The sequence below is a fragment of the Mustelus asterias genome, chromosome 9, assembly GCF_964213995.1.
Source record: "Mustelus asterias chromosome 9, sMusAst1.hap1.1, whole genome shotgun sequence".
Taxonomy (NCBI): Eukaryota; Metazoa; Chordata; class Chondrichthyes; order Carcharhiniformes; family Triakidae; genus Mustelus; species Mustelus asterias.
This window is the reverse complement of record NC_135809.1, coordinates 88,237,988-88,263,045: the sequence shown is the minus strand read 5'-3', so window position 1 is coordinate 88,263,045 and position 25,058 is coordinate 88,237,988. Positions and strand designations below refer to the sequence as shown.

The 25,058-nt window shown below is 42.0% G+C and overlaps 1 protein-coding gene across 1 annotated transcript in view; it reads left to right on the top strand.

The window, feature by feature from the left end:
- The first annotated feature begins 1,943 nt into the window (after positions 1–1,943).
- The window catches only part of LOC144499157 (immunoglobulin superfamily member 22-like), an 86,603-nt gene continuing 63,488 nt past the window's right edge, over positions 1,944–25,058 (top strand). Inside the window, exons 1-6 of the mRNA XM_078221236.1 lie at positions 1,944–2,067; positions 5,574–5,708; positions 6,100–6,236; positions 12,046–12,145; positions 16,415–16,457; positions 22,169–22,343. Coding sequence (XP_078077362.1) covers positions 1,944–2,067; positions 5,574–5,708; positions 6,100–6,236; positions 12,046–12,145; positions 16,415–16,457; positions 22,169–22,343 — 714 coding nt within the window. The remainder of the gene's footprint in view (positions 2,068–5,573; positions 5,709–6,099; positions 6,237–12,045; positions 12,146–16,414; positions 16,458–22,168; positions 22,344–25,058) is intronic.

Genomic DNA, 25,058 nt, shown 5'->3' with positions numbered 1-25,058 from the left:
TGGGGAAAACAAAGCAAGCACCAGGGAGAAAGAGAATATGGTGAAATATAAAAGAGGGTGTATGATGCATATCAGATGAATTCTTCAAGCAAGAACCAGACCAAATATAATAAGCTGAGAGGGGAAGTAAAGAGGAAAATAAGACTGGAAAAGAGAGAACATGAAAATGAGAGAACATGAGAATAGAATAGCAACATAAAAGGTAACCCAGAAATCTCCCATCATGTAAGTGGTAAGAGACGGGGTGAGGTGTATAAGGAACAAGATGATATGTGCTCAGTTGCACAGCGCAATGAATGAATGCAGCGCAATGAACACACTTAATGAATACTTTATATCGATGATTACTAATGATGTGGAGATGCCGGCGTTGGACTGGGGTGGGCACAGTAGGAAGTCTCACAACACCAGGTTAAAGTCCCAACAGGTTTATTTGGAATCAAGACTTTCGGAGCGCTGCTACTTCATCAAGTGAGTCCACTCCTTTACCGGTACATCGATGACTATTTTGGTGCCGCTTCATGCTCACATCTGGACCTGGAAAAATTCATCAACTTCGCTTTCAGTTTCCATCCCTCCATCATCTTCACCTGGTCCATCTCAGACACTTCTCTTCCCTTCCGTGACCTTTCTGTCTCCATTTCTGGCTATAGACTATCTATCAATATCCATTACAATCCCACTGATTCCCATAGCTATCTGGACTACAGCTCTTCACATCCTATATCCTGTAAGGACTCCATCCCTTTCTCTCAGCTCTTTCTCCTCCATCGCATTTGTTCCAATGATGCCACTTTCCAAAGTGGTGCTTCTAATATGTGCTCCTTCTTCCTCAAGCGATTCCCATCTACAATTGATGACAGGGCCCCCAACAGCATGTGGTTCATCTCCCATGCCACGACCTTCCCCTCCCTCCCAGAACAAGGATAAAGACCCCTTGTTCTCACATTTCACCCCACCAGCATCCACCATTTTTGCCAACTCCAGCATGATCTCCCATCTTCTGTGCCTTTTAGCTTTGACAAAGGGTCAACTGGACTCGAAATGTCAGCTCTTTCATCACCTTACAGATGCTGCCAGACCTGCTGAGATTTTCCAGCATTTTCTCTTTTGGTTTCAGATTCCAGCATCCGCAGTAATTTGCTTTTATCAGCTGCTTAATGTGGTACTTAACCTGTACCCTGAGCGTTTCTGATTGGAACGCAGAGAGGCGGCTTTTCTCTGCATCTAACCCATACTTTAGCCACCTTTGGAGCATCTTTCATAGTGATGAAACATTATAGAAGCTTGCTCTGCCAACCAATATGGTCATGGCTGATCCTCATCTCAATGCCACATTCCTGCTTTCTCACCATATTCTCACCCAGAGAGTGGTGAATCTGTGGAATTCAGTACCACAGAAAATAGTTGAGGCCAAAACATTGTGTCATTTCAAGAAGAAATTAGATGTAGCTCTTGGGGCTGATGGGATCAAGGGCTATGTGGGGAAGAGGGGGAATTAGGATATTGAATTTGATGATCAGTCATGATCAAAATGAATGGTGGAGCAGGCTCGAAGGGCTGAATAGCCTCCTTCTAATTTCTATTTTTCTATGTTTCTATCCACACTTCCAAATTTATCACCATTTAAATAATGCATTGAAGTGTACTATGTCATATTTAACCATGTTGTATTGTGTCAGCACTGGCAATCACTATCTCCACCAAAGAACAAAGAGCCTACGTTTGCATTTGATCCATTCTATGTATAACTTCTTGTTTACACTGGCTTCAAAAACTAGAAAATATTTATTCTCTAACTGATTTCCTTCATTTCCAGAGGAGTTCTGAATAAGCTGTTCTTATTTCTTGAGACTAACTCCATCCAAACTTGCATGTGATTACTAATATTTGGGATGTTGTGTTTCACCAGTTACAAAAGAATTCCAACTTGAGTCTCAATCATGACTACAACAGTGTCAAAGAGGACAACCAGAACGACTACAATTGTGACTGAGCATTCCAGTGGCCCAGGGATCACCAGAGTGAAGAAAGTAAGCCAGGTGACGAAAATCACATCTGGGGAAGGTAACTGCCAAAACTTTTCCTAATTATACAGACAACACGTCAACCCTGAACCTGCAGCACTCCTCTACACTAACCCCTGACTTTGTACTGTAATTGTGAACTTTACAAACTTTCTTTACACAGACCCCTAACTCTGTACTGCAACACACACAGTTTACCGAGACTCAGCCCTGACCATGTGTCTCAACCCTGAACCTCAAAAAGCTCCCCAATATTAACAGTAAGAAGTTTCACAAATTCACGTTAAAGTCCAACAGGTTTATTTGGCATCACGAGCTTTTGGAGCGCTGCTACTTCATTGGGTGAGTGGACTGATGAAGACCTCACCTGATGAAGGGCTCCAAAAGCTCGTGATTCCAAATAAGCCTGTTGGACTTTAACTTGGTGTTGTGAGACTTCTTATGTGCCCACTCCAGTCCAACGCTGGCATCTCTACATCAATATTAACAGTGACAAGATTCCTCAATTCTGAAAGTCGGAATTTGTGTATATTAACCTCACAGAGCTTTTCCAAATTAACTGTAGCCTTGCGGACTTTCCATGCACCCTGTCACATCTCAACCCTCAAAGTATTTCTTTATATCAACTGTGGTAGTGTATCTCAACTGTGAATCTCACACAGACTGTACCTGTCTGTTTCAACCCCAAATCTCACAGACCTTCTTCAAATTAACCCTGGTCACAATCATAACAATGGCTCACAATTATATAGTGCTTTTAATGTTGCAAACAATCCCTATGTTCTTTTGAAGGTCAGACCCAAGTAGAAATAGGAGAAAGTAATATTGGCATTATTGAAGGTATAGCTTTTCAAAGTGATAAGAAGTGTAGAGGACTTACAGAAGAGTGCTTCAGTACTGATGCAAGACTCTGCCAAAAATGGTAGAACAGAGGGAGAGGAAAGCATACAAGAGACCAGAGTTGGAATACTGGAAGGTGAATGAAGTTACAGAGGTAAACATCAATATACACGAAAGCCAGATATGATCTAACCTATACAAGAAAATCAGATATGATCTGAGGAGATCCATCAAAGATGCCAAAAGACAATACCGGCCCAAGCTAGAGACCCAGGCGAGCCACACTGACCCCCGCCGACTATGGCAAGGTCTGCAAGACATAACAGGCTACAAGATGAAGGCATGTAAAATCATCGGCTCCAACACACCCCTCCCTGATGAGCTCAATGCTTTCTGCATGAGAGCATGCCCTCCACCCTGGAAGCCCTGGATGAACCTGTATCTGGGGTCACCTTGCAGATGTCAGAGCAGCTTTCTTGAAAGTCAACCCACGGAAAGCAACTGGCCCGGATGGGGTATCTGGATGTGCACTCAGATCCTGCATGGATCAGCTGGCGGGAGTATTCACAGACATCTCCAATCTCTCTTTACAACAATCTGAGGTCCCTATCTGCTTCAAGAAGATGACCATCATCCTGGTACCAAAGAAAAACCAAGCAGCGTGCCTTAATGACTGTCAGCCGGTGACTCTGACATCCATCATTATGAAGTGCTTCGAAAGGTTAGTCATGGCACGAATCAATTCCAGCCTCCCAGACTACCTGGATCCACTAGTTTGCCTACCGCAGCAACAGGTCCACTGAGATGCCATTTCCCTGGCCCTGCACTCAACCCTGGAACACCTAGATAACAAGGACGCCTATGTCAGACTCCTATTTATTGACTACAGCTTAGCCTTCAACACTATTATTCCCACGAAACTCATCTCCAAACTCCGTGGCCTGGGCCTCGGCACCTCCCTCTGCGACTGGATCCTGAACTTCCTAACTCACAGACCACAATCAGTAAGGATAGGCAACAACACCTCCTCCACGATCATCCTCAACACCAGTGCCCCACATGGCTGTGTTCTCAGTCCCCTACTATACTCCTTATATACCTATGACTGTGCGGCCAAGTTTCCCTCCAATTCGATTTTCAAGTTTGCTGACGACAGTAGTGGGTCGGGTCTCAAACAATGATGAGACAGAGTACTGGAATGAGCTAGAGAATCTGGTGAACTGGTGCGGCAACAATAATCTCTCAATGTCAACAAAATGAAGCAGATTGTCATCGACTTCAGGAAGTGTAAAGGAGAACATGCCCCTGTCTACATCAACGAGGACAAAGTAGAAAGGGTCGAGAGCTTCAAGTTTTTAGGTGTCCAGATCACCAACAACCTGATCTGGACACCTCTCATTTCCTTCTCTATGAACGGTATGTTTTTGTCTGTATAGCGCACAAGTAACAACACTTTTCACTGTATGTTAATACATGTGACAATAATAAATCAAATCAAATCAATGTTCTTTCTAAGCTGCGTGGCCACACAGCAACTTCAAAAACCCTTAAAATACCACAAGGCCATTGTCGTGCAAACCAAGGAACCACACACCTAAAGAAATCACCAATGCAGTCGAAAAAAAACGAGAGAGCGAACATTGGTATGGGCACAATAACATTGATGAATTTGTGAATGGTGACTTGAAATTCAAAACAGTACCTTGAGTGATTAAGATCCAATGGAGACCGCCAAGAATAAGGATGATCGAGGAATTAAATGTTGTGTCAGAGAGGATGCATACAATGTAGTTTGGAGTGAGTTAGAATTATTGGACGCTTAATTAAAGGAACTAGTGAAGAAGCATTGGAAAAATTGAACCTGGAAGTGATTGTAAGAATGAAGGTTACAGTGGACACAAGAGTGAGGCAGAGACACAAGAGGGTATGGAAGCTGGACATGTTAAATAGATTTTTGGAAACATTGAAGTTGTGAAAGGTGGAGGGCAGAAGTAGAGGGAGTTAGGAGTCACAGATACTCCAGTCAGATCTAGAAAATCGGTTGTTTTCTGTGAGTTGATTGTGCTTATAAAGGAGTTGGAAACTAACATGAATATGTAGATAGCAAATGAAACACAGAAGTGCTGGGATATGATTTTGTCAGTAATAGAGACCTCAGAAATGGCGAGACCTTGCACAATGCTATGGTTGATTGGATGGCTATATAATATATATTGTAAGATATAGGCTGGAATTCTCCGACCTCGCCCACGGCTGGGATTCTCGGGCTCGCTGCAGTGAATGGAGCTTTGGCTGAATGCCAAATTTTCTCTCTGGCAGCGGTGGCAGGGCATACAAGATTGGTGAATTCCAGCCATAATATGAGTTATGCAAACAACAGTCCTATTTCTATCATCCTTAGCTCGATGTAGCTTATCTTAAAAATGCCAGACTACATGCTACATTTCAAGTTTGCTTTGTGAGCTTGGGCTATTTGGAATTTGGATTGACGTCCTTCACCATCATTTTCACTGGAATCTTTGAGAAACATTAAAGTTAAGAATCCATCAACCTATCGGTCTGAGCTAAATATCGCTCTGTATTGGTGACCTGAAGAGATGCATAACTATTGTGAATATTGATAAAGAGATAAGCATCCACGAACATGTTCATTAACAACCTGCATATCTTTACTGTTAAAAGGTACTCCATTATGCTATATTTCAGATGGAGAGCAAGTACAAAGGAAATCATCAGTCACACAGCAGACACTGAATGTTGTCACACGGTCATTCGAGATCCCTCCAGGAGAGAGCATCCCTGAGTTTGATGAAAAGCCAAATTCTTCTGTCATTCAAGAGGGTAAGGTAGACTAACAGTGTTACGCCCTGATCCACCCGATTGTATTTCTCCTTATTTTGTTTTGATCATGGCAATAGCCTGCACAGTGGGTCTTTGGTTCTCACTTGGGTTTTTATTTTTGTTGAAAAGGGAGCACAAGTGACAGATCCATTTAGACTGTTTATATTCCCAATCTTGTGTAAAAATAACCAAGAGAAATGTAAGGCACAAGCTGGAAGTCTGAAATAAAAGGAGAAAATGCAGTTCTGATTAAGGGTCACCAATCTCGTGCACGGAGATTGTGGCCCAATGTGTTTCAAATGATATTCAGTGAGATTTTGATGTGTGTGTGAGTAATATGTCTGTCATATCAATCTATACTGGTACTACTGCAATCTCTGTTTTACTCTAGGCAAAGATGCAAATTTTAGAGCTAAGGTCTCTGGAAATCCCAAACCCACCATTCAGTGGAAGCGAGGAAGTGGAAAGTCAATCAAAGAAGGAGCAAAGATGTTCTTTGACAGCATTACTAAGGAGAATATTCTAAAGGTATCTGAAACCAATGGATTATTATGGACTGTTTTATCCAGCTAATTTAAGGCAGTTAGTTGATCAGCATCTGAAAGGAAAGGGCAGGTTCTCGAGTTTTACAGCATGGAACAGTCCTTCGGCCCAACTTGTCCATGCCATCCAGTTTTTAACCACTAAACTAGTCCCAATTGCTCGCATTTGGCCCATATCCCTCTATATCCATCTTACCCATGTAACTGTCTAAATGCTTCTTAAATTTTATCTGCCTCTACTACTGCCTCTGCAGCTCATTCCAGACAATCATCAACTTTTGAGTGAAAAATTGCCTTTCTGGACCCTTTTATATCTCTCCCCTCTCACGTTGAACCTCTGCCCTCGAGTTTTAGACTCTCCTACCTTTGAGAAAAGATGTTGACAATCGACCTCATCTATGCCCCTCATTATTTTATGGACCTCCATAAGGTCACCCCTAAGCCTCCTATGCTCCAGGTGAAAACAATCTCGGTCTATACAGCCTCTCCTTATAACTCAAACCACCAAGTCCCGGTAGCATCCCAGTAAATCTTTTCTGCACTCTTTCTAGTTTAATAATATCCTTTTTATAATAGGGTGACCAGAACTCTGCACAGTTTTCCAAGTGTGGCCTTACTAATAGCTTGTACAACTTCAACAAGACGTCCTAACATCTGTATTCAATGTTATGACCAATGAAATCAAGCATGCCGAATGCTTTCTTCACCACCCTGTCCACCTGTGACTCCACTTTCAAGGAGCTATGAACCTGTACTCCTAGTTCTCTTTGTTCTATAACTCTCCCCTTTGCCCCCCCATTAACTGAATAGGTCCTGCCCCGATTCAATCTACCAAAATGCATCACCTCACATTTATCTAAATTAAACTCCATCTGTCATTCATTGGCCTGCTGGCCCGTTGATCATGATCCCTTGCAATCCTAGATAACCTTCTTCACTGTCCACTATGCCACCAATCTTGGTGTCATCTGCAAACTCACTAACCATTCCCCATAAATTCTCATCCAAATTATTAATATAAATAACCAATAACAGTGGACCCAGCACAATCCCTGAGGCACGCTGCTGGTCACAGACCTCAGTCTGAAAAACAACCCTCTACAACCACCCTCTGTCTTCTGTCATCAAGCCAATTTTGCATACAATTGTCTACCTCACCCTGGATCCTGTGAGATTTAACCTCATGCAACAACCTACTATGTGGTCGCTTGTCAAAGGCTTTGCTAAAGTCCATGCAGACAACATCGACTGCACTGCCCTCATCCACCTTCTTGGTTACCAAAAACTGAATCAAATCCATGAGACGTGATTTTCTACTCACAAAGCCATGCTGACTGTCCCTAATCAGTCCTTGCCTCTCTAAATGCGTGTAGATCCTGCCTCTCAGAATACCTTCCAACAATTTAGCCACTACAGACGTTAGGCTCACCAGTCTGTGGTTCCCAGGCTTTTCCCTGCAGCCCTTCTTAAATAAAGGCACATTTGTGACCCTCCAATCTTCAGGCACCTCACCTGTGGCTGTCGATGATTCAAATATCTCTGCTGGTGGACCCGCAATTTCCTCCCTTGCCTCCCACAACGTCCTGGGATACATTTGATCAGGTCTATGGGATTTATCTACCTTGATGCGCTTTAAAACTTCCAGCACCACCTCCTCTGTAATGTGTACACTCCTCAAGACATCACTATTTATTTCCCCAAGTTCCCTAACATCCTTTCTCAATAGTAAATACCGATGAGAAATATTCATTTAGGATCTCACCCATCTCTTGTGGATCTGATCATAGGTGATCTTGTTGATCCTTAAGAGGCCCTACTCTCTCCCTAGTTACTTTTTTGCCCTTTATGTATTTGTTGGAGCTCTTTGGATTCTCCTTTGCCTTATCTGCCAAAGCAATCTCATGTCCCCTTTTTGCCCTCCTGATTTCTCTCTTAACTCTACTCTGACAACCTCTATTCTCTTCAAAGGATTCACTTGATCCCAACTGCCTATGCAGGTCTTATGCCTCCTTCTTCCTTTTGATCAGGGCCTCAATATCCAAGTCAACCAGCCTTGCCCTTCACTCTAAAGGAATGTACTTACCTTGAACCTTGATTAACACACTTTTGAAAGTGTTCCCACTTACCAGATGTCCCTTTGGCTGCCAACAGTCTCCCCCAATCAACTTTTGAAAATTCCTGTCTAATACCAACAAAATTGGCCTTACCCCAATTTTGAATTTGAACTTTTGGGCCAGATCTATCAAGGAGTTCTTCATAAGCCAACACCGTAAGGATTGGCTTATGAGGAGAGACTGAGTAGGCTGCGACTATACTCATTGGAATTCAGAAGAATGAGGGGAGATCTTATAGAAACATATAAAATTATGAAGGGAATAGATGAGATAGAAGCAGGGAAGTTGTTTCCATTGGCAGGTGAAACTAGAACTAGGGGGCATGGCCTCAAAATAAAGGGGAGCAGGTTTAGGACTGAGTTGAGGAGGAACTTCTTTACCCAAAGGGTTGTGAACCTGTGGAATTTCCTGCCCAGTGAAGCAGTTGAGGCTACCTCATTGAATGTTTTTAAGGCAAGGATAGATAAATTTTTGAACAGTAAAGGAATTAAGGGTTATGGTGAGCGGGCAGGTAAGTGGAGCTGAGTCCACGAAAAGATCAGCCATGATCTTATTGAATGGCGGAGCAGGCTCGAGGGGCCAGATGGCCTACTCCTGGTCCTAGTTCTTATGTTCTCCATAGCTATCTTAAAACGAATGGAATTAAGATCATTGGTCCCAAAGTGATCCCTCACTAACACTTCTGTCACATGCCCTTCTTTATTTCCCAAGGGAAAGTCAAGTTTTGCCCCCTCTCTCGTCAGGCCATCTACGTACTGAATGAAACATTTCTTCTGAATACACTCAACAAATTTCTCTCCATCCAAGCCCTAAGTATTATGGCTGTCCCAGTCAATGTTGGAAAAGTTAAAGTCCCCTACTAATACCATCCTATTTTTCTTGGAGCTATCTGTAAACTCCTTACATATTTGCTCCTCAATTTCCCACTGACTATTTGGGGACCTGTAGTACAATCCTATCAAAGTGATCTCCCCCTTCTTGTTTCTCGGTTTTACTCATATCAACTCAGTGGGCGAGCCCTTGGATATATCGCCTCTCAGTACTTCCGTAATGTTCTCCCTAATCAAAAACGCTACTCCCCCTCCTCTCTTACTTCCTGTTCTATCTTTTCTATAGCATTCTTTTTTTCCCTGGTACATTGAGCTGCCAGTCCTGCCCCTCCCTTAGCCATGTTTCAATAATGGCTATAATATCCCAGTCCCATGTACCATCCATGCCCTGAGTTCATCTGCCTTGACCATCAGGCCTCTTGCATTGAAATAAATGCAGTTTAATCTGGACTTCGCTTGCTCTCTGCCCTGCTTTCTCAGACCATCTGTCCTGTCATGTTTTGTACACTTTCCCTGTGTTTTATTTCTCTTCGCCTTAATGGACCCATTCACTGAGTTCTCCACAGTCTCTGTACTCTGGACGGTGGCCCTTTTTGATTTTTGTCTTTGGTTTCTCTGCCTTCCACTTTTCCTCTTGCTGCCTTTTGTTTCTGTCCCCACTTTACTTCCATAAGACCATAAGACATAGGAGCGGAAGTAAGGCCATTCGGCCCATTGAGTCCACTCCACCATTCAATCATGGTTGATTTCAACTCCATTTACCCGCTCTCTCCCCATAGCCCTTAATTCCTCGAGAAATCAAGAATTTATCAATTTCTGTCTTGAAGACGCTCAACGTCTCGGCCTCCACAGCCCTCTGTGGCAATGAATTCCACAGACCTACCACTCTCTGGCTGAAGAAATTTCTCCTCATCTCTGTTCTAAAGTGACTCCCTTTTATTCTCAGGCTGTGCCCCCGCGTCCTAGTCTCCCCTGCTAATGGAAACAACTTCCCTACGTCCATCCTATCTAAGCCGTTCATTATCTTGTAAGTCTTCCCTCTGACTTCCTGCATCGGTTCCCATCCCCCTGCCACATTAGTTTAAACCCTCCCCAACAGCACTAGCAAACACTCGCCCTAGGACTTTGGTTCCAGTCCTGCCCAGGTACAGTCCGTCTGATTTGTACTGGTCTCATCTCCCACAGAACTGGTTCCAATGTCCCAGGAATTTGAATCCCTCCTCTTGCACCATCTCTCAAAAAATGTATTCATCTTAGCTATCCTGACATTCTACTCTGACTAGCATTAGGTTGATGGTAAGTGGCAACACAATAGTTAATACTAATATTCGTTATACTTGTTATTCACTTACTTAGCCAATAATGTGCCACATATTGCTGCAGCGAGGGATCCAATGACATCTGCCATCCGTTAAACTCGCCTATACATGTTTTACATTTTTGTGTGGCAAGTTGATGAAACTGCATATGGATAATGGGGCAGCGAGGGAAACTTCAAGGACCTGAGTGAACAAGACAATCAACAGGGTATTTTCTTAACCACTGAGATTGAAGGGTTGGAAAATAAACAGTGCAAGGACTAAGAAGGAAGTGTAAATTAGTGTAACTGAATTCAATTTCTGAATAAAAAGCTTGGATTAAGAAAAGAACTGAACAGAAAGGAATATTAAAAAAAGATATTATTTTAATTTGCAATTATAAATTTTAAAAATCTCCAACAATTAATATAGGAGGGAATTAGATTCTACACTTATAATAGTTAATTTTCAGTGTCAGAGAGATTAACTGGAAGTAAATTAAACTTAAAATTGTTAAAAGAGTTCCTACATAATGACTAAATACACAAAGACTTAACATTCTGTGGTGAATTTAGTTCATATCTGCCACACACATGGAACAGCTTCTTGTCATTCAATGCACTTCAATGCTGTGTCAATCAAGAAAATGCAATTTTCTCAAAGGTAGTACTGGAATGGTACAATTTGCATAATACTTTTGGAATTTCTACATTTAATCGAGCATCTACCACTTCGCAAAAAATTCTGTACTACTTATACATAAATAACAGTAACTGCAATTAACTTTACCATTATTTTGCCATTGAAACCTGGTTTCTTGAGGGGGTCACTCCTAAATATTCAAGCCCCTGATTTGATCAATGTTGAGACCTTGTAGACACTTTGCTAACTCAGTCAGTCCTTAAGGTTTAGTCCGATATATTTATGTAATAAACCCTGTTAATCTCTCACTGCAACAAACGACAAGAGAGACCAAAGTTGACGACAAACTGAAATTATGCTGGCAGATCTAGAAATCGACATTAGCAACCCTGCTCAGGACCTGTGATTTTGGAATGACAAATAACATTGATAAGTCAGTCCTGAGACAGCTAGACTGTTGTGCAAAGTCTCAACACAGTCCGTGCTGAGGTAGCCCCTGTCACGCCACACTTCCACCTCAGTTAGTACAGAGATGACCAGTGTTGTTGCATACTGCTTTGAGTTATAAACCCGATTCAACACTCAGCCTCAATTCAATCAGTAAAAGGTTGTAGTTTAATCTGTCCTTAGATATCCCAACTGTAACACAAACACAACTAATTTAGTCAGCACTCTCGATATAACAAATCTGGTTCCATACATGCTACTGACTCCAAATTTTCAGTTTTGATTTGATAAGTACTGTACCGGATTAACCAGTCCTGTTGCACACACTGTTTGATTCGATCAATATTGAGATGGCACATTTAAGACCAGGTTTTAGCTAGCTTTGCATTCTGTCTATTCTGTTCTACTGAATGACAATGTTTTCATTGTTTAAGAATGCATGATTTGTGGATATTCTTTTACAGATCGATAATGTTACTCAGGATGATGAGGATGCATACAAATGCATTGCTTCCAACGCTCATGCTGACTGCACATATACCTTCTCATTGACAGTGACTGAGAGTAAGTTCTGAGCCTGAGTGGATTATATATGATAATGTTTATTAGTGCATGTTGATTTGGTGTTGCTTCAGATCTGTTCCTGGATAATATACAGATAGTCACTAGAAATAAAGTTTGTTCCTAGCCCTTTTGTGATTTTCTTCTCTTAAATGTCTCTTAAAAGTCTTCGGCTCCCCTACCTTTGGGTAAAGATATTAATCAGTAGATAGTCAATATCTTTTCCCAAAGGTAGGGGAGTCTAAAACTAGAGGGCATAGGTTTATGGTGAGAGGGGAGAGATACAAAAGTGTCCAGAGGGGCAATTTTTTCACACAGAGGGTGGTGAGTGTCTGGAACAAGCTGCCAGAGGTAGGAGTAGAGGCGGGTATAATTTGTCTTTTAAAAAGCATTTAGATAGTTACATGGGTACAGAGGGATATGGGCAAAATGCGGGCAATTGGGATTAGCTTAGGGGTTTTAAAAGAAAAAGGACGGCATGGACAAGTTGGGCCAAAGGGCCTGTTTCCATGCTGTAAACCTCTATGACTCTATGTAGTGTTATAAAAACTGTTTTTAAGATTTTATCCATTTCATTCCTCAACAAAGTTTCACTGCACTCGTAGCATTTATGTTGACTGAGTTTCCACAGCTCTTTCCTGTATTCCAATAATGCTGTTCTGAGCCAGCTGCGTAAGGAGTCTCACAACACCAGGTTAAAATCCAACAGGTTTATTTGGCAGCACAAGCTTTCGGAGCACTGCCCCTTCATCAGCTGAGTGGGAGTTGTGTTCACAAACAGGGCATATATAGACACAAGCTGAGCCAGTTGTACAGGGCTAGGTAGGTTTGTAATGGTAATGACTTTATCTCTCAGTGGCCTCATGTTACAATGGAAGAGGCTTCCTTCAGTCATGTTGCTCTGATCTGAGCTGTGTTACATCAAGCCTACAGCAGAGAAATAGGCCATTTACCCGAGCTAACTATGGTGACATTTATGCTCCTAACATGCCTCATCCCACGCTAACTCTAACAACATAGCCTTCTATTCTTTCCTCCCACATGTAATTATTTCGATTCCCTTAAAATGCATTGATGCTATTCTTTTCAACTACTCCTTGAAGTAGTGCATTCTACAGTTTTAGAACATTTGGGTAAAGTAGGTTTCTCCTCAATTCCTGATTGGATTTATTTGTGGCCATCTTGTATTTATGGCACCTAGATTTTGAATTCCTCTGCAAGTAGAAACACCTTCTCTATGTCTATACTATCAAAATCCTTTATCATTTTAAAGACCTCCATCAGCTCACCTTTTCTGAAAAAGAGCCATAATCCCTCTTGATAGTGGTAACCTGACAGTTATTAATCTTTGATATATCTTCTTCAATTCCTCAATATCATTTCTATAATATGGAGAGAACTGTAAACAGTATTCTTAAGGAAGGCTGTATGCAAACATAATCAAAAAATGCTGGAGAAACTTAGCAGGTTGACAGCAGCTGTGGAGAGAGAATAGAGCCAAAGTTTTGAGTCTGGATGACCCTTCGTCAGAGCTGAAGGCAAAGAAAATCAGACAAGATGTATATTGTAAGGGTGGGGGGGATGGGGGGGGGACTGTAATTGGACAAAGGGAATGTCAATGGTGATGATAAGGCTGAGAAAGGTGGTAAGAGCACCCATTAAGACATCAGAATGTGTGAATGGCAGAACAAAGGTACAGATTGTTAATGGACAATCTGAGGAATGTGGCAGTTGGCCTGGGGAGGAGGGAGGGAGGGGGTTGGTTTGGAAGATAAGATGGGAGACTGATATTTTAGAAGTGGAAAGAAGAAAATAAGAAAAGGTGCTAAAGATAGATCAATAAGATGAAAAGAGGAAATAAAATAAATGGAAAAGGGGTGTAGGTGGAGGAGAGAGTTCATGCTCTTAAGTTGCTGAACTCAATGTTCAGTCCGGAAGGCTGTAAAGTGCCCATTCGAAAGATGAGATGCTGTTCCTCCAGTTTCCGTTGGGCTTCACTTGAACATTGCAAAAGGCCAAGGACGGACATGTGGACGAGGAGAGCAGGGTGGTGTGTAGAAATGTCAAGCAATAGTAAGGTTTGGGTCCTGTTTGCAGACAGACTCAAGGTGTTCTGCAAAGTGGTTACCCGATCTGCATTTGGTCTCTCTGATGTAGAGTGGACCACATTGGGAACAGCGAATGCAATCCTGACTGGAAACATTGGCTCTATTCTCTCTCTCCATAGATACTGTCAGACCTGCTGAGATTTTCCAGCATTTTTGTTTTTGTTTCAGATTCCAGCATCTGCATTATTTTGCCTTTATCTTAGTATTTAACATGATTTCAACTGATTCTCTCACGAAGCAAACTCCTGTGCTTGGATTTCTTTTATGGCCTTATTACCCTGCAACTCTGCCTTTAGTGATTTGTGTATGGATACCCCGAGATTCCTTTGCCCCATACCCCAGTTAGCCTTATTATCCAAGCAGTGTATGACTTAATTTGTTTTCCAATCAAAATGCGCCGCCTCACACTTATTTATATAGAAATTAATTGCCATTTAAACTCCAATTATGCAATTTGATTAATGCTATCTGGTATTTTGTCATAATCTTCTTTTGCATTAACTAGGTCCCTCAATTTGCCGTTGTATTTGCAATTCCTGAGTCTAAATCATTACTGTAAATTGTAACCAATTGCTCTCAGACCAATTCCTGATTCCCCTTCTGTCCTTCTCATCATTTGCCACCCTGAGCAGCTGTCTTTAACCCAAATACTCCATTTTCCATTTTATAGCCAGCTTCCTATCCATTCTGCAGCCTGCCCCCAGCTCCACGTCCTGACCTCAGTGTGAGAGGGTGCACAGTCCAACTTTTCAGTTATCTTTGATTCGCGTATCACCATTGGATTCAATATTTATTCCCATTGAACAGCACATAGTAGCTGCAGTACATCCAATCTGTAAGATGCACTTAAATTAATAAGTTTCCTTTAACCAACAATCTTTAGTAACAAGAAGCACTGCTGCCTCACTGCGCCAGGGACCTGGGTTTGATTCCCGGCCTGGGTCACTGTCTCTGTGGAGTTTGCAAGTTCTCCCCGTGTCTGCGTGGGTTTCCTCCAGGTGCTCCAGTTTCCTCCCACAGTCTGAAAGACGTGCTAGTTCAGTGCATTGACCTGAACAGATGCCGTAATGTGGCGACTAGGGGAATTTCACAGTAACTGCATTGCAGTGTTAATGTAAGCCTTACTTGTGACTAATAAATAAATAAACTTCTATAAACTTTAAAGAAGAGGCAGCACCCTCATGGGATCACCATCAACTCTAAGCTCCTACACTAAGGGCAGTATGTCCTGGCCCCAACACTGATGGGCAATGCCGTGGGAGGTGGAACAGGAAAATTTGGAGAGCTGCTAAAAGTCAACGGCTCTCCAAATGTTCCCAACCCTCCTGCAATGATGCCTGCCAGTGTTGGAGCCAGAATATCCTGCTCTAAGTTACACACCAATCTGCTTTGGAACTGCATCACTTTTCCTTCAGAGTCATTGCCATTGGGTCATACAACTGGAATTTCCTAACTAATACTATCATGGGAGCACTATCAGTAGACAGGCTGCACCAGTTCAAACCTACCCTCACTCTCAAGGGTGGATATGGCTGGCACTAAATGCAGCTTTGCCAAAATTGGCTATATCCCAAGAACGGAGAACTAATTATTTTCCAGTTTATATCAGGTGTCTGTCTAACACTATAGTTGATCTCTCCTGCCAAGGATTGAGGAACGTGCTAATGAAGCCAAAGAAAAAAAAGTAGCAAAACACCAAATCCCCCCTGATTGTGGTAATTCTGCTGAGGTTAGACTTTCCCAAACTCTACCTTGCTATCTTATTGGCAGATCCTGGATGCTCTTACACAGGCTCAGCTACAGTTTACGCACAAGGGATGTGACTCAACCCAAGTGCATTAAGCATGACTCATCCTCGGAAACGATCCACAAAATAGACAGACGGACCCTGATTATAGATCAATCTGTTGCTTACTGAAACTTGAAGTAAAACTGATCTGTGGAATGACGCACAATATAAGGGATTCATACTAAATATATTCTATAATATTCTATCAATTCCTAAAAACCTGATTCTATTTGCCATTTTTCTAATACTGATGCTGCAACTGAATGTTGTTGTCCTTTCGGATGGTAGTCAGCTTTTTATTCCACATGAATTGTTCCTCATGATGTAATCCAAAATCTCTTGACTGCTCATATAGAATTTGTTATTTTGTTCCAGATCAAGATAAACAATTGAACTTCCGGACAATGTTGAAGAAAAGGTAAAGTCTCTAACACATGGCTGAGAGAGACTTCAAGAAAGCACCTTTGAGATAGCGATATTGTGATATGTGATATTTAGAGGATCCTCAGTAAGCAAGTGAAGGATGTATAAAGGTGGCTTGATGGTTAAATAAAGGGTGTATAAGAGGATCCACGGGAACTGGAGTATACAGAAAGAAAATAGAATGGGCAAATATATACAGACATAAATCTACATATCTGATAGCATCCATCAGTATTGGAAAAATATAAACACACATATATGTATATATACATATATAATATCCAATAGATAAATTTAGGCTATGCAGGAGTTTCAATAACCAGTGGGAGGGATTTTCCGGCCGTGCTCGCCCCAAAACTGGAAAGTCCCATCTGCGATCAAAGGACCTTTCCATGGTCTGCCCCTCGTTCTCTCCGATTCCCGTGGCAGGCGGAACAGGAAAATTCGCCCCAGTGTGTTTCTATGGAGAATATACAATGGACATTATAGTCCATATAATGGGTGCCTGATTGTTAATTATGGCAATGATAGAGAATACTTGTGAGATAATCTAGAGTAAATAGTAGTCTATATAAATTATACTGCTTGGGTAAATGTGCAATCTGAATTTTGATGCATACTATATAGAGAATGCATATGGATGTTTAATGGGCAACTCTGAGATACAAATAGAATTCTTAATAAATAACTATGTGATATATAGAAGATATGCAATGTGCCATTATGGACTCTATACAGGTAGCTAGGATGTATAGAGGATATCTGATAAGTATTTGTTTTTAAGCATTCATTAATAGGATGTGGGTGTTGGTCACTAGACCAACATTTATTGCTCATCCCTAATTGCCCTTTAGTGGTGGTCAGTCCATGTGGTGTAGGTACACCCACAGTGCTGTTAGGAAGGAAGTTTCAGCATTTTGACCGAATAACAGTAAAAGAACAGCAATATAATACCAAGTCAGGATGGTGAGGGGTTTGGAGGGGAATTTGAAGGTGGTGATATTTCCATGCATCTGCTGATCTTGCCCTTCTAGATGGTAGTGGTCACGGATTTGGAACACAAGAACACAAGAAATAGAAGTAGGTGTAAGCCATCAGGCCCTTCAAGCCTGCCCCACCATTCAATATAATCATGGCTGATCTATGCTGGCCTCAGCTCTTTCTGTGCCATTTCCCCAGAGCCCTCTAATCCTCAATCAAATATTTATTCACCTCCACTTTACATATCTCTAATGATCCAGCCTCCAAGATCCTTTGGGGCGGAGAATTCCAGTGATTCACTACCCTCTGCGAGAAGAAATTAGAATGCATCATAGTTTTAAATGACCGGGCCTTTATCTTGTAGCTTTGTTCCCTTGTTTGAGACTCTCCCACTAGTGAAAACATCTCATCATCTACCCTGTCAAGCCCCCTCAGGATCTTATATGTTTGAATAAGGTCACCCCTCACTCTTCTAAACACCAAGGAATACAGATCCAGTCTTTTTGGTCTCTCTTGATAGGACAATCCTCTCATCCCAGGAATTAACTCAGTGCTTTTTCCAATTGATGTTCAACATGAAAGAATGCTGATTCATCGGCTGAGGTGCCGCGGTGGGTGTGGTAGGTGGCAATCAGCACGAGATTTCCTTGCCCATGTTTGACCTGATGCCACGGTGCTTCATGGAGGCCAGAATCAATGTTGAGCATGCTCAGCATAACTCCCTCCTCGTTATATACCACTGTGCTGCCACCTCTGGTACTTCTGGTGTTTGCTACCAAATAAACCTGTTGGACTTTAACCTGGTGTTGTTAAAACTCTTACTGTGTTCACCCCAGTCCAACGCCGGCATCTCCACATCAGTTCTGTCCTGCCAGTGAGAAAGGACATAGCTAGATATGGTGCTGGTGGTGTCTGGGCCATTGCCATAAGGTATGATTTGGTGAGTTTGACGATGCAGGTTGTTGCTTGACTAGTCTGTGAGACAACTCTCCCAATTTAGGCACAAACTCCCAGATGTTATTAAGAAAGACTTTGCAGGGTCAACGGGGCTGGCTTTGCTGTTGCTCTGGTGCCTAGTTCGATGCCAGATTGTCTGTTTCATGCGTTTTAGACTGTATAACAGTTTGATATAACTGAGTGGTTTGCTAGGCCATTTCAGAGATATTTAAGAGTCAACCACATTGCTGTGAGTCTAGAAGTCACCTGTAGACAAGACCAGGTAAGTATAGCAGATTCCCTTCCGAAAAGGACATTAGTGAACAAGGTGGGGTTTTTTTTAACCACAATCAACAATGGTTTTGTGGTCACTATTAATTATCTTTTCTTTCCATTTTTTAATAGAATTGAAATTCATCAGCTGCCATGGTGGGATTTGAACTTGTCTCTCCAGAGAATTAAGCTGGGCTTATAGATTGCTAGTCTAGTGACATTACCACTATGCCACCATATCTCCATTACAGAACATACACAGGAGCTGCTCTCAGCCTTTTTACTTCTGAGCCATCCCCCCATATTATACAAATATCAAATTGTAACACAACACCAACTTTCCTTTGTATAAAAATTAGTCACACAATTAATTCTATACATTTATTACTATTGTTTTACTGAACAAGTACTCAATATACTCATTGCTGAGGCATCTTGAACAAGCATGCACACATGTAGTGATCAGTATTCATTCCGCCTCGCTGTGTCATTGACCTCACTGCTGAAAGTACAGCTTCACGTAAATTGGTTGCAATAAATTGATCCAACACTTTCAGTGCTGCAGAAAAAGCACGGCTTTATTCAGCTGCATCATAACCAAAATTATCTTGCTTCATGTGATGGCCACAAACATGCACTTTTCAGCAGTGGTCACTGGATGGAAATCAGGAGTGGAAATTCGGGATGATTTTATTTTACGCTGCTGACTGATATTGGACACATACTTATTGCTGCTTGGCTCATTATGGCGAAGTGAGAACAGCCCCTGGAGCTAACCAGGGCATTCCTGTTCTCGGATCAAATTGCTTTGATACATTTACTCAGTAAATCGTCAATGGAAGCCTATATATTAATTATATGTAGGAACAAAGAACAGTACAGCACAGGAACAGGCCCTTCGGCCCTCCAAACCTATGCCGATCACATTGCCCTATCTAGACCAACCACTTATATCCCTCTATTCCCCGTCTGTTCATGTGTCTATCCAGATAAGTCTTAAATATTGCTAACGTATCTGCCTCAACCACCTCACTTGGCAGTGCATTCCACACCCCCATCATCCTCTATGTAAAAACTTGTCCACCAAACTTTTCTCCCCCTTATCATAGAGTCATAGAGGTTTACAGCATGGAAACAGGCCCTTCGGCCCAACTTGTCCATGCTGCCCTTTGTTTTAAAACCCCTAAGCTTATCCCAATTGCCCGCATTTGGCCCATATACCTCTATACCCATCGTACCCATGTAACTATCTAAATGCTTTTTAAAAGACAAAATTGTACCTGCCTCTACTACTACCTCTGGCAGCTTGTTCCAGACACCACCCTCTGTGTGAAAAAATTGCCCCCTGGACACTTTTGTATCTCTCCCCTCTCACCTTAAACCTATGCCCTATAGTTTTAGACTCCCCTACCTTTGGGAAAAGATATTGACTAGCTGATCTGTGCCCCTCATTATTTTATAGACATCTATAAGGTCACCCCTCAGCCTCCTACGCTGCAGAGGAAAAAGTCCCAGTCTATCCAGCCTCTCCTTATAACTCAATCCATCAAGTGCCGGTAGTAGTGCATCCTAGTAAATCTTTTCTGCACTCTTTCTAGTTTAATAATATCCTTTCTATAATAGGGTGACCAGAATTGCACATAGTATTCCAAGTGTGGCCTTATCAATGTCTTCTATCTTGAACTTTTGTCTCCTTGTGATTGTCATTTCTGCCCTGGGAAAAAGCTTCCAACTGTTTACCCTATCTCTACCCCTCATCATTTTATAAACTTCTACCCGGTCGCCCCTCAGCCTCCATCTTTCCATATATCTACATGTGTTACACAACACACATCGCCAATATAGGCAGTCCTACAGCAGGATGTATTACCAAACATGAATTTTATTATACTGTTACAACACATAATTTAGTAACAAAAATGAAAGCTTATGCAAAATATATCTCTTGCCTCAACCATCTATGAAATAAAACTAATGCAAAACCATTTGTAGATTCCTATTAAGCCAGGAGTTCCTTATACCACATCAGGCATTGTTTGTACCAATAGTCTTCATCTCCATACACATATTTTATATGGATGTACTTCATGCAAGTACAAATACAGCAAAGGCTGCTTGTGTTAATTACTCAGCAAAAGAAAAACCCAGTGACAGAAAGAACATGAAAGGGGATAATGTTTATATGGAAAAAGAACAAGCAATTAGATTGAAAAAAATACATAAAATATATAAAATTGTATAAATATATAGCGTTGGGAAATAAGAATTAAAACCGATTAACAGATGAAATATGGGTGTTTGTTTGACTTAGTCTAGATGTTTTATTTTTTTTCCTGCAAAGGTAAATTCTAAGACAACATTCAGATTTTGAAACCAAATAAGTCAGCAGTGATAAAACAATGAAACTTGTGATCAAATATCATTGAACACAGAGATTAATACTCTGGAAAGAGACAACAGTGAGCTGAATGAAGGCAGGGTAAATCATAGAATCAAATCCCTACAGTGCAGAAGAAGGCCATTCGGCCCCTTGAGCCTGCACTGACAACAATCCCACCCAGGCCCTGTCCTCGTAACCCCACATATTTACACTGTTTGTCGCCCTGACACTAAGGGCAATTTAGCATGGCTAATCAACCTAACCCACACATCTTTGGACTGTGGGAGGAAACCGGAGCACTCAGAGGAAACCTACACAGACGCAGGGAGAATGTGCAAACTCCACACACACGGTTACCCAAGGCCGGAATTGAACCCGGGTCCCTGGTGCAGGGAGGCAGCAGTGCTAACCACTGTGCCACCCTAAAATGTATGCGTCAGTCGTGAAGAAAATGATTGGTAAAAACAGGCATTTGTTAAAAGCAATTTTTAGAGGCGAAACATCTAATCCAATCCTTATCCATAACAGAAATGGATGTGTTTGATAAGCTTATAAGGAACTGGTGTGTGGGAAGGAGGGAAAGGTTAGTGTTTGAATATTGAAAACAATTGGACCAGCTTTGCTGAAGATATTTCTGGTGTTGGGAGAAAGGTCACAGGGGAAACATAACAGTTTTAAAATACAATTACATAGTTACATACAATTACAAAAATACAATTTAGCTGGAGAGAGACAAAGTCATGATGAAACCTGTTCTGGGACTCATAGATAAGCCTTTCCATTTACAAATGAGGTCTTCCAGTGAACCAATTGATGTCTTCTTATAGACCCCAAAGGGGCAACAGAACCCTGGTAGATAACTCCTGGTATAATGGATATTAGATGTATGAGTGAGGAAGATGTATGGTGGGGTCAATTCTCCAATATATTGGGTAACGTTACTAGGATTGTGCAGTGTCAGTTGGGTCTCACAGGCATTAGTCAGTATTCACAAATGTTCCATCCTTTGAAATAAGTAGGCATATGTGCTCAGATTTTGGAAACACCTCCACTACCCACCTCTTGTTTTGTGGAAGACATTTCATGAATAAGTGAAATATAGATAGTACATGCAAGTAACTGAGATTTACTTACAGGTCAATCCCAGCTCCCAAGGAAGAAAGGAAAGTTCCAGATGAAAAGGAGATGTGGGAGATCTTAATGAAAGCTGATAAGAAGGACTATGAGAAAATTTGCATTGAGTATGGCTTCACCGACTTCAGGGGAATGCTGAAACGTTTAAAGGAAATGAAGAAAAAAGTTGAAACTGAGGTAGGAGGGAAGTAAAGATTTGCAAAGTTGAGTCAAGGGAATGAGAGAGAGTAGGAAGCAGTGCACAAAGAAGAGGAATAGCATGTTGGCCAATGCATTTGGAATTCAAGAAAAAGAAAAGCCACAAGCCCAGAGAAGCACTGACAATAGTAATATTGTTAAAATAGAAGATAGTTGCAATGGAGAAGGTTTGGAAACTAAAGTGAGAGGAAAAATTGCCAATTAATAACAAACTTTTTTATGTATTACATCCAAGCGGTCGCTGGCTAGGCCAGCATTTATTTCCCACATATAATTGTCCTTGAGAAGGTGGTGATGAGCCACCACCTTGAACATCTGCAGCCCATGTGGCATAGGTACATCCACAATGCTGTTAGGAAAGGAGTTCCAGAATTTTGACCTAGCCACAGTGAAGCAATAGTGACATATTTCCAAGTCAGCATTGTTTCTGACTTGGACAAAACCTGCAGGTGGTGGTGTTCCCATGTATCTGCTGCCCTTGTCCTTCTAGGTGAGGAGGTCACACGTTTGGAAGGTGCATTTGGTGAGTTGCTGAGTTGCACTTTCTGAATAATACACACTGCTGTCACTTTTCATAGATGGTGGAGAGAGTGAATACTTAGGGTGATGGATGGGCTGCTTTGTCCTGATAGTGTTGAGCTTCTTGAGTGTTGATGGAACTACCCTCATCCAGACAAGTGAAGAGTATTCCATCATACTCCTCATTTGTATCACATAGATGGTGGATAGGCTTTAAAGAGCCAGGGGGTGAGTTACTCACTACAGAATTCCCATTCTCTCACCTGCTTTTGTAGCCACAATATTTATATGGCTGGCTTAGTTCAGTTGCTGGTCAATGGTAACCCCCAGGATGTTGATAGTGGGGGATTTAGTGATGGTAATGCCATTGAATGTCAAGAGGAGATAATTAGATTATCTCTTGTTGTGGCATTGCCTAACACTTGTGTGGAGTGAATGTTACTTGCCACATATCAGCTCAAACCTGAATGTTGTCGAGGCCTTACTGCATATGGACACAGACTGCTTTGGTATATAAGGATTCGCGAATGGGGCTGAACATTGTCCAGTCATCAGTGAACATCCACACTTCTGATCTTATGATGTAGGAAAACCCTTTAAATGAAGCAACTGAAGATGTTTGGGCCTATGACAATGCCCTGAGGTACTCCTGCCTGTGACTAACATGATTGACCTCCAACAACCACAACTATCCTCTTTTATATGTCTTTAATGGATGAAGTGTTTTCTCCCTGATTCTCACTGACTTCAGATTTGCTGGGCTCCCTGATGCCACGCTTGGTAAAATGTACTTTGATGTCATGGGCAGTCACTTTCACCTCACCTCTTGAATTCAGCTTTTTTGTCCATTTTGGACTGAGGCTATAATGAGGTCCGGAGTGGAGTAGCCCTGGAGGAACCCAAACTTAGCAACAATGAGATGGTCATTGTTGAGTAAATGATGCTCAAAAGCACTGTCGACTGCCCCTTCCATCACTTGGCTGATGATCGAGGGTAGATTGATTGGACAGCAATGGATCGGGTTAGATTTGTGCAGTTTTTTGTGGGCAGGACAAACCTGGGCAATTTTTCACATTGCTGGGTAGATGCAGTTTTGTAGCTATACTGGAACAACGTGGTTAGGGGGTGGCTAGGTCTGGTGCACATGTCATCAGTATTGTAGCTGGAATATTGTCAGGGCCCAACATTTGGAGTAACTAATGCCCTCAGCCATTTCTTTATATCAAGTGGAGTGAAATGAATTGGCTGAAGACTGGCATCTGTGATGCTGAGGATCTTAGGAGGAGGCAGAAATACGGGAAGATGGCCTTCTCCCCGGGAAGGGAGAATGATGGATTAGGCAATGAGTGGAATCTTCCCTTCTGGAGTCAAAGTCTGATGGCGGATGGGAAAATCGGCATGATTCCTGCTGGCACACAACTTTCTGGTGTTCAGTTGATGAATTATACATCAGTGAGGAGCATAGCGAATCTCGTGGTGGGGTGGGCAGGAAGTTGACCACACCACCATTATCTCATGTGGGAGAAGGTCCTGGCACTCATTTTAAACTAGCACCTGGACACTATTCATTCAATGCAGGCCAGAACCTCCATGTTATTCTTTCAGAGTCCCTGTGGTCAAGCTCGTACTGGAGAAGCTAGCAGCTGTGACCAACTGGGATGTATATGAAGGTGCTTCCAGCATTGCCTTTCACCCATTTCTAGATAAAAGCACCACTTGCAGTACACCCATGGTCAGGCCAGTGCTCAGTATTGCAGTAGATCCTGTTAGAGGGCATCTTGACTTTGTTGAGGCCCTGCTGCCTCTTGCTGCTCAGGGCTTTGCTCCTCCTGCCCCTGCGCCAACCTGTGATGGGCTCTTCTTCCCCTCATCTGGATGAGAGCCATTACCAAGACCTGTTCCTTAAAGGGGCTACACCCCAACATACCTAACATTACCTAATAATTTTTAACATGTCCCTTTATTTGGCTACTTGTGCTGACCTTCAACTTACCCATCCAGAAAGACCCTCCTCTCAAGGAATCTCACTTACTGACTAGCTGTGTGGTCAAAGTCATATTTGAAAAATGCTGTGTGACTCCTTCCAGACTCAGTCCATCACTTCTACCCTCCCTTTGTCATGCACCATCACCATTGACACATTCAATACCACCATTCCTCTCCCTCTGTCACCCT